The 13,541-nt window shown below is 43.2% G+C and overlaps 1 protein-coding gene across 3 annotated transcripts; it reads right to left on the reverse strand.

Moving 5' to 3' along the window:
* Positions 1–4,613: 4,613 nt before the first annotated feature.
* DENND10 (DENN domain containing 10) lies at positions 4,614–13,424 on the reverse strand. 3 transcript variants are annotated; one of them, XM_035547768.1, is made up of 9 exons: positions 13,178–13,424; positions 12,684–12,880; positions 11,404–11,483; positions 10,200–10,348; positions 9,888–9,999; positions 9,420–9,520; positions 8,471–8,578; positions 7,784–7,878; positions 4,614–7,035 (listed from the first exon to the last, which is right to left on the reverse strand). In XM_035547768.1, exons 1-9 carry the CDS (start codon positions 13,221–13,223, stop codon positions 6,859–6,861), a joined length of 1,065 nt encoding a protein of 354 aa, XP_035403661.1. In that variant the 5' UTR covers positions 13,224–13,424; the 3' UTR covers positions 4,614–6,858. The 3 variants fall into 3 exon arrangements, with proteins under 3 accessions (XP_035403661.1, XP_035403662.1, XP_050567894.1); XM_035547769.2 differs by having other exon boundaries at positions 4,614–6,534; positions 13,178–13,329; XM_050711937.1 differs by lacking the exon at positions 13,178–13,424 and adding an exon at positions 13,057–13,157 and having other exon boundaries at positions 12,684–12,900.
* Between the last annotated feature and the right edge of the window lie 117 nt (positions 13,425–13,541).

Consider the following 13,541-nt stretch of genomic DNA (forward strand, 5'->3'; position numbering starts at 1 on the left):
GCAGCAACAGATAAACTCATGGAAATTTCAGCTTAATTCTCTGTGGTTGTCTATACAGCAAATAAAGTGTTAGAAAATTTTAGGAAGGAATAGGAAAACAAAATAGAAGCCATTCTGCCTTTGCAAAAAAAGTACCTGGACATCCTGGTGGACACCAAGTTGAGCATCAGGAAGCAACGTGCCATTGCAGCACAGGTGGCTGACGGTATCCTGGGCTGCGTTAGGGAAAGCAGTGCCTGTGGGTTGAGGGAGGTGTCCTTCCCCTCTGCTCAGCAGTGGTGAGGCCACTCAGCCTGGAAGAAGGGTGGCTGGGGGATTAAATAGGAGATGATGAAAACACAAATGGCCTAGAGGGGAGGGTAAAGCTTGTTTGCTCTGCTAACAGAAGTCGTGGGCAGTGAGTTGATAGGGCAAGGCTCAAAAGAGGCAGAACACACAAGAAACTAAACTCAAACCCCTGCTATTTAAGTTTAAATACGCTACTAAATGAAGTTGTTGGAGCTGACGCTTAAAACAATAGCAGGTGGTTCTCCACTGAACACGTAGTTGAACTTCACAGTTCTCATCAAAGGGTATTACAGGAATTTGAGAGCAAAACAGACATCTCCATCAAAGGGGAATCTGTTGAAGGTTACTAAATTCATGGAAACTATGGCTAATCTATACGAAAAAGGTTCAGAAGCTCAGTCCTACTGGAGGACAGAAGGGGTAAATAGCTCATTTGCCTGCTCTTCTCTTCTTGTGCCTGCTTTTGGTGGCCACTGGGCTCTTTAGCATTTGGCTGAAAAGAGCTTTGGCCTGGCCCAGTATAGATGCTTTTATATTGTTTGCCTCAAAACTGAACTTCGGACCTTCTCCTGGAGGAACAACAGACAAGAAAGCTCCACGACCATGGTAGGAGCCCCTGTAGTTTTGATAGCTGGGGGTCATAGGAGAGATGGCTCCAAGATCACTGAAGCTGTTATTTAAGCACTCTTAAGGCTCTGTGTGACAAGGATAAATATACACTGAATAATGTAATAATCACTTTCAGAGAGGATTTTAGAAGTATAACCTCCAAATTCTGTAATAATTTAATGCCCTTATAGTGCAATACATGGGTCGCTGCTGCCCTATTGCAGAAGGATTAGATTTGTGCTTGGGGTGTGAGGAAACCACTGGTTTCCCACTCTGATCCCTACAGGAAGACAGCAGCATGGAGCAAAGTTAGGAAAAACAGCAGGCCTGCTTTCCTGCAGGAAAAGTTCCTGCTGTGCGTTTGGCACAAAACAAAAGCAGGAAGTAGGGTTTCGAGTTAGTTTGTGTCAGCTCTGCCTTTTTTGAGCCTTCCCCTAGCAACTTACTGCGGTGAAAGGTCAGGCAAAGAGAGAATAGGGGATTAGGAGCATGTCCTGTGGACCTGCAACTTCAGGGGAGCCTGCTAAAGCTGTTCTGGGAAGGCAGTATGGATACAATCTAAGCTGCCAAAACAAAGAGTGGCAAAGACTTTGCACTGCCCCACTGAGGATTGCTGTGAATGTTTAAAGCTGTATTACTTAATTCGCCAGTTACCCAGACACAAATACCCCCAGCAGAGGAGGAGAGGTAAGAACAAACCCCCTCCGAGCACGCAGCAGCACCAACTCCACAACATGAAGGGTGCTGAAAGTTACCTTCCCTGGATGCTGATAAAAAGCAGATACATTAAAGGCTCCTTTACAGCTACTGTCTCAGCAGGGATCACTCAGCCTTGCCTTTGTGGGTCGTGTTTTTAAGGACATGGTAAAAACCCACCAGGGCCAACAGCAAAAGAACAGTTCTGCTGGGTCTGACCAAGGGTCTGCCTAGGCAAATGTCATCACCAGCAGCAGCCAGAGGTAGAAGCAAGAAGAAAAGCTCACACGAGACTCAGCTGTCCTGAGCAGGGACGACGCTAGGAAGAGGGAGGCTTGTCCCGTTCCTTTTCCTTACATACCACCTCCCGGCTGCAGGGGGGTGTGGTGCAGAGGGTTAGGAGTAGCAGGCTTACAGCCTCAGCCTGCCTCTCTCAAACAATGAGGTGTTTGTCTCCTTCAAAATCTTTAATAATGGTGGGATAGCTGACATCCTACAGCTAAATTCTCTAAAATGCCATTTCTCTGTTAATCCTGTTTCAATAACATTCCAAAGACAAACCTGGGTGAGGTGTAATTCTACACTCTGTAAGCATTAATCGGTAGTACAATGAAATCCCATGCCTCCCCCCACTCTTTTTTTAAAATATTGTTTAAGACTGGCTGAAGTTAACGCTAGTTATATGAACCACAGTGGAATCAAAACAAAAGAAAAAAAAAAAAAACAGAGCAAAGTCAACAAATTTGAAGATAACAAATTCATCAACTGAATTGTCATGGTAACTAGACAAGCCATAAATTCTCTGGCACCACACGGAGATGCTTTAAGCAAATTGATGTCATTACATCCCCGTGAGTAAGGCTTATGGAGTAAGTCAGGTAATGATGCCTGCTATTACAGCCGCCCATTATCAAACTGTACCAGCTTCTTCCTGCATACTCAAGTTGAAATTTGCTGTATTAAACACTGTCCTTCCAGAGTTGCTACACACACCTTTCCTTTCCCTCCTTCTCACAAATGTCTCTATCGCTAAGCAGAGTTTTCCAGAAGAGAAAGGCAGGCACCTGCCATTTAAATTGCCAGCCTGGGTGATTCAGCTGGTTCCCAAATCAAGGTAGGGACAATATATTGCTGAGAAGGCCTGTCATCCTGCACCTGGAAATGAAGTCAGGATGAAACCAGAAGTGCCTGGACCAGACACCTGGTAGTCCAGAGCGAGGGCACCAAGACTGGAACGGGCAGGAAAGCACCATGTTTGAGGGATTTACAGAGTCAGCACCTATGGGAAAACCTTCCCCTTTGTGCCTCGAAATAGCTCACCAACACAGCAGCCCAAGGCAGGTCTGCCTCCCGCCTCTAGCGCTGGCTGCCGCGCCAAGTGACAGCGTCTTAGCAGTGGAACCAGTCTGAGGTGTGGTGAACTACAACAGGTGGAAGCTTTCATCTTCAAGGAAAACACAAGTCTTAGCGCAGTGCGTTACGGCAGCACCATACCACCCCACCCACCCAGCCACTCCCATGCTCGGATGTGCTGAGATGAAAGCATTTCCTCACCTGGAGCTGGTGTCCCTGCGGCATCCTACAAGCCTAAACCACCGCCACACTGTTTTCCCTGCGGGACATGGGACAGGTGAGGAGGGAATCCTGTACAGCTCTGTAGCTGCTTCCCTGCCACACAGCCAGCAACGCCGTGTGCCGCAGAGGTGCTCAGACAAGGGCTCTTGCCTCATCTTTTGGGTCTCCCCGAGTCCCACCTCGTTCAGCAGCTACAAGAAACGACCTCACCTGAGCAGCGAGCCTCCCGACTCAGCCACCGGTCTGACAGCAGCCTAGGGAAGTTGGAGACAGCTGTGAGCTTCCTACGCTTCGCTTTGTGACTTGGTTTTTACCTAGAAGTTTAGCTACTTCACACGACACCTCACAGCACGCTAATCCCAAACCAGCACTAGCCCGTTTGGTAGCTGGGGGACCAGGGCAGCCAGAAGTCGACATCAGAAGCAGCCGGGAGATCGAAGCTGGATGCTGCCGGGCACCCTGCACCACCTGTCACCACGTTACTCAGCGTTGCGTTGCTCTCATTCAGAACATCCGCCCGACACCTGCCTGCGGAGGGAACAAGGAAAGCCAGCTTATCCCGAAACCCCAAGGATGACAGCGCTTGAAATGACACAGCCAGCCTTAAAGGGCTAGCCTAATTTATTTAGCCAAATTGTCACAGAAGGGATTGGCTGCTCATCCTGTTCCCCTTTGCAAGCTTCTGCTTTGTTCACTACTTTCCAGTTTCTGCAAACGGAGTGGAAAACTTACGCTACAGGTATCCCGTGAACTGGTTGAGATGGGCAATCCACGAGGCAGAGCGCTAGGGGAGTACCTTTTTCCTCACCTCCAGTACCTTTTTCCTCACCTCAGGAAGGAACAGAGCTGCAATTCCCAGAGCTATGGAATGTCTTGCTTTCAGCTAAGTGCTGCAGGCCTTTTGGAGGCATGTCTCTTAGCACGTCAACAGGAACCTTCACGCATCGTTTCATATTTGTCCAAGAAAAGAAAGGCAGCAAGGTGAGAAGGTATGAATGAAAACATGATTTTATACAGTCTTCGCTTTTAGGAGGAAGAAAGGATGTTACTTGATTTTGCAAAACCAACAACAAGGTCTCAGCTTGACTGCATCCTAGGGAAGGGGAATGAGAAATAAGCTGAAACTTTTTTCTGTCGTGACCTTCCAGATTTTTGTTTTATTCTAAGATGTTTTTGAGAGGAAACAGTCATTGAGAAAATATGAGAGCATTAGGACAATCCTTCGAACGTACCAAAGCTGAGGGAGGCCAATACTTCTTTTACAGTATTGACAAGACAATCAGCACAATGACAAAAGTCTTTGAACTGGTAGCAGCAGTACATCTTCAGCCTAAAGATCAAGCAGTGGCTTAATTCCAAATCCCATTATTGCCAAACTGTGAGCTAAGGCTTGTGACTCAATCGTCACAACTCCTCAAGAATAAATTTACATAAATTACAGGGTAGGCTGTTCAGGATTCTCTTTAATAGGCATAAGCATGCTATGAGTCGGGTTCCTTAAGTGCAAAATTACAGTTCATTTGTGTCACACGAATGTCAGAACACAAGATCTAGCACTGAGGCTTCTCCACTTTTAAGAAAACAGAAAGCAAAAAAAGCATTCAATATCTACTTTGTATCTGAGCTTCTCTGCTTTTTGTGGTTGTCTCTAATACCCATGCTACCTAATGACATACACCTGAAGGCTTTTTGTTAAAAAGGAACTAAGTGCATTTCTTCACAGTTACAAGGTGATAAGACAGCTGACAGAAAGCAGGTTCAGGTTTTTCAGGGGGACAGACTTCAGTTTTGGTAGGCTTCAAGGTAAGTCCTGAACAGAATTTTCCGCACAATTTTGCTGTTCTGCTATTCCAAATGTTACAAAAGTGCCCAAACAGAAGCAGCAGTACTAAAGAACCATTAATGGGAAGAACAACCCCTCCCGTACACCCCCAAAATAATCCCACACCACATTAATGGCCAAATGCAGAAAAAATGCACTTACAGGCAAATGATGGCAAGTGCAGAATTTTTCTCAAAGGAAAAAACAAAAACATTCTCCCGCGTACAGAACTGAAACTGCAGAGTAAATGTTTAAAGTAGATTTTACACCCCTGAAAATAGGGGATTATTCTGAAGCAGTTTTCTTTACTGGCTGTAAGAGCTTCCCATTTGATACGTAGGTGCCACATTCCTCGTCCACATTCTAAAACAGATTTTCTTAATGTATGATACGTAGCAAAAGGATAGCCCTTTTTCAGACTGTTACTGCTTGCACGTAGTTACTGATGAGCTCCAACAATTTCTGAATAGCAAACACCCAATTATTTAACAATATAATTAGTAAAGTTTTAATCGTAAGTATAAAATCTCTATGTAAAACCACATGCTAAAGCCTCTCTGTACAAAGGCCAGGAAAAAAGGTTATGTTTTGTTACAACGAAGTGCTACGGCAGAATTGACTGTTTTTTGTGAACAGTTCTGAAGAAATACAGATTGCTTGGCTCAGAGTATTTCCCTACAGAGAATCTAAATTCTTCTCAGAAGATTACAGAGCGGTCAGTTTCAGGCTGCTCAATGAAAGAAAAAAATCCCTTGAGCTACAGCTATGCAACCAAACGAGTAGGAATGTTTTAATTTTCAATAAACCGTGTTCTAGTTTTCACTATTACTTCAAAAGTTCCCACCTCCATGTAGCCTACGCTGAGCACCATCAGACAGTACCCGTGCTACAGCTCCAGCGGTGTAAGAAGCTGGTGCCCCATCTGCGGAAGCAGCCATTTGGACATTTCTGGTCCATTAGGCTTTAACTAATCTTATTTTCTATCACATGGGTCAGGAACTAAAGGCCAGATATCTTCTCAGGTGAGAGCCCCAACAGCTGGTAACTGACTCCAGCTGTGAAGCAGCACTTTTCTATGGCCTCCTAGGAAGCCCCAATTTAAATGTAGTATTCCTGTCCTCTTTTTCCTCCAGCAGAGGCATGGGACGGAGTGAAAGGAGGAACTTATAAGGCAAGAGTCCAAGAGGTGCTTAACTCCGACGCAAGCTTTCAAATACCTCTTCCTCTATATAGTAAGGCTACCACGTCAGATTGTCCCCAGACATCCTTTTTTACACCTAGACACATTCAAGTAGAAAGAAGAGAACTTTTCCATTTATTTGGGATTTCCAGGTCTCAGACAGTCCAGAAGAGCAGTATCTGACCACCCGACATACCTGGAAGCCCAGAGCGAGCACTCAGACCAACAACGTGATCAGTGTATCCCTGCGCAGAGGCTAGCACATCCAAAATGCGTTGGCTTTGCAGCTGACCTGCTGCAGCCTGTGTTCCAGACACGAGGAGGGCAGGGCAGAGTAAGAACAGAGCTGTCCGACATCTGGACCCTGCACGACAAACGGCCGCTATAACAACGCCTGGCACAGCCTGGACACACGTGCCCATGCTACACGTATACACACCCACGTTGTCATATGAAATACGAGAGCCTTAGGTACAAAGTTATAGTTGGGGAAAGATAGTGACACCAGGAATGTTCCTAAATATGCCTCCGTATGTTCCAGGTCAAGCCCCGATATTCTGCGTTATTACATGGTAAATATGGCATTCACTTTACACCCTAAATTTGCCCATACAAAAATTGGGTATTCCTATTTGTATGGCAAAGATAGAATTTTTGAACTGGTCCACAACACTGAAGTGCATCAAAATCAGATTTTAAGCATTTGTTCAGCAGCTGCTAAATGAAAAAGAAAGTTTTCTGTAGCTGGCGGAAATCGCTTTTGTTTCAGGGCCTCAGAGTTAAGGGTTGGTTTTTCATTGCCATCAGAAACTTCAGTGAGGGAGGCTAAAGTAGCCAAGATTTCTTTTGTCTTCAGAGAAATATCCTTGAAGAACAGAGAAACAAGCAACCATGAATATAGCATTAGGTATTATGAGGTTCTAACACGTATTAAAAAACAAACAAAAAAAACAATAAGGAACAAAAAGAAAATAATGGGAAGTAAATGGTTAATTTTGAACAAAGACCCCCTTCGTTTCATGGCAAATTAGCAACAGCTCTTCAGCCTACTCTTGGGCAATGCTGAAGAAAGTTGCAGCTGATGGAACACAGCTACTCCATAGGCCTCTCTTGCTGGCTTAACTGAGCTTTTCTGACTAAGCTGTTTGTTGTGAAACACGTAATGATCTATTTGATGGAAGAGGAAGTGAAAAAAGCATCGTCCTTAAAAAAAAAAAAAATAGATCGGTCTTTTAGAGTTGAGAAGCCATATCTCAGTGGGACTTTTTCCAAAGGTATTGACAGCACTATTGACAAAGTATTGAGCAAAACGCATGCTTTGTAGAAAACAACTAGAAATCAGTTTTCCCAGAATTCTTCAATGCAAATTCTGAAGTTTCTTCAGCAATGTGGTTACCCAAGAGATAATATAAATCAAATAGGTCATCCTTAGAACCATATGAAGAATAAAAATGCTCATTTGTAAAAAGGTAGAGTGTATAAGACATTGACTCTGCAAGACATCGACTCATCTCCAGTGACAATCTTCTTCCCGCTTCCCCCAACCGCGTGAGATTTTAGTTGATAGAAGTGATTTAGGTAGATTTAAAAGTAAAAATAAAAATTAAATTCACCTTAATGACTTGGCTGTCTGATTTATCTGGATCTTCTGCAGATTGAACAATTAGTTGTCCAATTTCTTTGTGAAGTTTTCCCATTGTCATTGCCTCTGTGTAAGAAAAAATGTACAGATTCATGTAAAATGACCATTCTCATGTTATCTAGATACGCATATGAATAGCAAGCCAAAACAGAGCGTCCTCTCTATGACTGCCATTTGGTATCTGTCTGTAAAGGCAGTAACCTGACAGAGCAGCAGCCGTGCTGTCACAGGCCTGTGATCTACCTCTAAAGCAGCCTTAAGCAGATACCAAGGAACAGCAAGAAGACAAGCACATAAAAGCTTTTCTTCTACACAGTCTCCAAGTATTTAATGCAACGTTTTTCTAAAGATTCATGTGATATCTCTGCATCCAGTAACCCTCAGCTGAATGCCTCTCCCACGTAATCGTTGAACATGAACGTTCTGAAATCTCAACAGTGCGTTTGTTGGAAGTGGAAGCGTGTCTTTCCCAATTCCAAGTTTCACCAGTCTTCCCAGGTCTCACTCAGTAAAACAGAAAGACAGAAGCTTCCATATTGCCTTTTCAGAACCAGGATGGAACAAGGACCAAGATTGTTTGACCTACAGCATGGTTCAGCAGTTACTGCCAACTCTGAAATAAACAGCCCCCACATCCAAAACATAAAAAGCAACCAACCTTTTACTAGAGGGGAAATGGTGATCTCACTGTCTGCCAAATTCACATACACATCGTAGAGATCTGGCCTGCTGTTCACTTCAGAATCTGTAAATCCAGCAATGTAACCTGGAAAGCAGAATTTTGGCAGGATTATCAGGCAAGACTAAAATCTTCATAAACAAAACCAAAACCAAGATATTGTGAAAAATTGCAGTCCTAAATTCTGTTCAAAGAGTATCTAACTAATTGGATCCAAGAGGTTGCTCTCTTGGTATTATTAGTCATTCAATTAACATCTCCAGCAGAATTCTTTACTTCTGAGGAGCTTAAAAATCATCTTCTAAAATTGCCTTGAACATGATAAACCCCCTAACACTACACGCAATACAAAAAGGTTGGTTTATATAAGCAAATAAGCCAAGGGCCTCTTCCTGCATCGCACGGCAAGTACTACACACACCCAACAATGGCACACATGGAGATCAAACTCCTACAGCTGGTAAAGTCTGCCGGTGATTAGGAGCCAGAGACTTCACTGGCAGCAGTCAGAATAAAAATTTGGAACTTCAGAGTTAGGAAAAAAAAATTAAAAAAAAGAAGAAAATCCTAAAAATGAAGTACTAGCTGTGTAAAAGTCTGAACCCAAGCAGCTTATCTAAAGTGAGTTGCTTCTGTATAATACCAAGGTTTTCAACCCCTCTGACCAAAACATCAAAAAAGTCCCAAAGCTTCTTTACACTTGCAGTTAGACTGATGAGGATCCACCCAGAAACACCAGATTAACTAGTTATCTTCTAACACTTCTGTTATCTGCTTTTTCTAAAGAAAAAAATGTGGTTTAACTTGGAACAATAGCATTAATAGCAAAAGAACCACTTGTACCACAAAGAGCACTAGTGGAAGACACTGCAACAATGAAAAATGAAATTAAATTTTGATTGTGTTTTGATTTATTAATCATCACTACCTGTGCAGGCTTTTAAGGCTTCCACCTCCTCTTCATTTAGATGTACGTACGAATGAAGAATGGACCAGTCTTGTCGATGCCACACTAAAGCAGGCAAAGTCCTAGGGAAATGCAACTAGTACTTTACACACAACAGACTTTTACCTGAGCTAACTAGAGTTTTACAATATGAAATACTATTTATAAGGAAGAATTAATATGACTAGGTCTCACTCATGTGTACACACAAACTACAGAGATTTTTGCTATCAGTGAAAGAATTTATCGCTCATGCTACAGTTAATTTCTCTCAGTTGATGTAGCACAACAGCTAAAGTCCAAAGGACTTAGCAGGATTTCAGTAACAATGCTTAATAGTATATTAATCTTTTTCAACAAAATATGGGCACTTCACTCAATGAGGGTTCAAGATTTGCTGGACTTCTGGGAGTAGGTGAGGAGAGAGGGATTGACAAAGTCATGCTGTACCTGGTAAACTCCTGGATGGCTTCTATTCTAGGATGATATACCACAATTCTCTTCTTTAACATCAGTGCTGTATATAAGATAACCGTTTCCATTCCAAACTGAGATACTATATCTAAAAAAAGAGGGGAAAATTATTTTATAGAGGATAAACATGCTGGTATTTTCTTTTTTTTTTTTTTTTTGAAGAAGCAGCAGCAGCTTACTAATAACAACACAGACTACACTTCACACTATTTACTTGAAGAACACATGAAATTTGATTATAATTTACATTGTACAAAATAAATCAGAATGGAGACTTCTGGTATTAACCTTTAATGGACCCCGCAAGGTAAGCCTTCCGAGCATCGAAGTCTTTGCTGAGGAAAGATCCATTTTCTTCGCTTTGGCAGACCCCCTTTGTAAGGACTGCAATGTAACTCTCCATCATTTTAACTGGACTTCCATGCTTCAAGTAGATTCTGTGTGAAAAGAAAGAGACTGTTTTTTTTTTTTTTGACTGTAACCAATACCAGCAGACATATGAAAAATAAATAAATAAAGATATCACAAATAGAATCTCTTTGGCAAGCACTCTTATTTTGGACACTTGGTTGAGGTTTTAAATACTAAAATAGGAGTCTTCAGGCGTGCACACAAAAACTTGTCTTTTAGAATGAACAACTAACTTGTATTTTATTGGAGTGTCCTATTTTACAAAGGAAGCAACATTTACCGTAACAGAAACATGTTAACACAAAGATGTAAGCAGGTGTCCAGGCTAAGAATTCTTTGCAGACTTAGAAGGTATCTGCTTTACGAAAAACTACTACAGAAACTTCTGTTATTACACACAGACCACATGAATAGTTTTTCACTTATTATTCAAGTACCATTAGGCATCCTTCTGTACTGTTTGCTAAATGATGAAAGAAAAATATGCCCTTAATACTCACTAAAAACAATCAAAAAACATACTTATAGCTGTCTTCTAGACAGCAGAAAGAGAGATCATAGCCTATTTTACAGGTTACCATACTTCAGGAAGCACTCGGCTCTCAACTATCTGCTTTCCATTTTAGCCAGATACAAAGTTATGTCATATTTGAAACTCATTTGCCATTTTTGATTGAGGAATCCATTCTGGACTTGAAAAGAAGCATTAGCTTATAAATCAACACCAAAGTAATACACAGCTAATCTAAATATTTTTGATATCAGCACCAACCTCTTCCCAAGAGTTTCTACCTTTTAAAGACACAGTATCAAAGAAAATGAGCATGTTTGTGTGTATGGTCAGAAGCCTCTGTTGGTAAAACACACTGGACACGCAGCATTCTTCCAACACTTACGAGCTCACGATAACAAGCTCAAATCAATCACAAATCTAGGGTTTATATAATCTGATTCAGTATGTAGGACTGGATTTCAAACAGATTGTTAGACCAAATGTAAACACAACACAATGACGTTTAATCTTTTGCCTTGGTAAGATCAAAATCTTTACAGAGCACCCAAAGAAGGCTTTTATACAGACCTACAGAGTATCCTAGTGAAGGCTGCATATTTCTCCGGGTTGAAGTCTTTGGCTGTCAGAACAATGGAGAAGTGGGTCACCTGGGCAAGACACACACACAGAAAAACACACAGCTTGTTTACTGACTCCATAAGGACAGCGTTTGTTACATTACCGAACTCACTGCAGTACTCAGACCAGATGCTTCAATACAAAGAAAGTGAGTTGCAGCAGGTCTCAGTTACTAACTGCAGAAGAGGTCTGGCTAATGGATTTCTGATGCGACTCACTTCCATTGAGTCAGATCTCATATATATCATCCTTCGCTTAATGCAGTACATACATGTTGCTTTCCTTTAATGTCATGAGATCAGTTTAAAGAAGAGAAAAGCATTTTTCTTCCCCACAGTGGGTAACAAACTTCTAGAATTTATTGTCAAAGGAGGCTGTACAAGCAGAGAGCATCAACATGTTCAGAGAGAGACTAGAAAAAATTCAAGGACAACAGGCACACAAACAGAAATACTCTTTAACTTCCTAAATGATCCTGAGTGATCATTGTCTGGGACAGTGTGAGGCTAACAGTCTGCAGACTATGACCAAGCTCACATGTCCTCCTTAAACAGAATCTCCTACTGCGACTGACACAGAACTGGACTCATTTTTTTACACTTTAAAGACTCAAAGGAGATATGATCTTGGAGCAAGGAAAGGCAAGCAACATTCTGCTGTGGGTATGCAAAATTACCACGTTGCTCTACTGCTTAACAATGCAATAAAATACTAAAAATGTATGAACAGACAACTTAATGAACATTATAACAGGGAAGGAAAGTACTGAAGGTAAAAGGGTATATGCGGTCTTTCAGTCATCAATGCAGTGGAAAAGAAAGTGCCTATGCAATTCAACTCAACCACTTCCATATGAACAAGATTTGGACCATACGAAAGACCCTTTGTAAAGCTTTTTTGATCGAAAAAGAAAAAAAAAAGTGAACTTGAAATGCAAAATAACTAGACATAATGGTGTGAAATAGGATCTCCATTTTAATACTCATTACCCAATTTGGACTCTATGTATCTCAATGCCTTTCCCGCAAACATATCTGATACGCATCTTGGTGAAAACCGAAACACAGGGAGCTGTTAGGCATCTGGGTAGGAGTTACATCTGTATCCTCAAATCCCTTCCCTTCATCACAGCACAAAACACCATTTATAGCCAAACAAACAAGTGCCAGAGGATGCTCCCCAAAAGTCTTCCTTGGGCTCTGCTGGAAAACAAAAGGGCCAGGTCCTACCTTTTTCAAGACCGGAGACTCTTGAACTTCCACAGTTGTGATGTAGAACCACGACCTTTTGTACTGGCCAAACACAAAGGTATGAAGCAGTTTGTTTTCATCCGTGAGGCAGCTTTTCCGCAGCAACAGATTCCTCAGCTCCGCTGTCACGGACGGATAGCACCAGACCCACAGCGCATCGCCGCTGGTGTCTTTTTCTATGGTGGAAAGATGTTCACTGTGAGAATGCCAAACAGCAGCAAGGGAGTAAATCGAGTGGTTAATCAGACCTGTTTTCCTGGAATCAGATTCAAATTCCACCTTACACCGAGCAGCTCAAACGCTGCATGGCAGCACTTGTGCTGCAGGGTTTTTGGTAAATATTAATAAATACCCGCTCCTCCTGAGGTTAGGAGAGCTGGAAGGCACGACAGACGACATATTTGGGAGGTTTCCTGGCTTTCACCTCCAATCGCCTCCCCCGACCCCCCTCCCCTCGCGGCCCCGGCCCTCACCGATCAGCCCCACGGCCAGCAGCAGCTGCGCCTCCGGCTCGGCCATCTTCCGGCCCCAGCGCCCTTCCGCCCGCCGCCTCCACCCCACGCTCCGCCCCGGCCGGGCCTGAGGGGCTCTGGAGGCTGCGGGGGGCTCCTGTCCCGGCACGGCTCGGCGTGGTCCGACATAGCCCGGCACGGCTCGGCCCGTGGGCACTGAGGGCAGCGGGGACCGCCCCGCCGCGCCCCGTCGGCCGCCATTTGCTGCGTGCTCGCCCCTCAGGGGCCTCTGCCCCGGCACCCGCTCGGCCGCTTCCCGGCCTCATTTCCAGCGGCTACTGACAAAAACAGCCCCTGCCATTGCCTTGTTTCGTTCCTTATATAT

This window comes from Cygnus atratus, chromosome 7 (genome assembly GCF_013377495.2).
Source record: "Cygnus atratus isolate AKBS03 ecotype Queensland, Australia chromosome 7, CAtr_DNAZoo_HiC_assembly, whole genome shotgun sequence".
Lineage (NCBI taxonomy): Eukaryota > Metazoa > Chordata > Aves > Anseriformes > Anatidae > Cygnus > Cygnus atratus.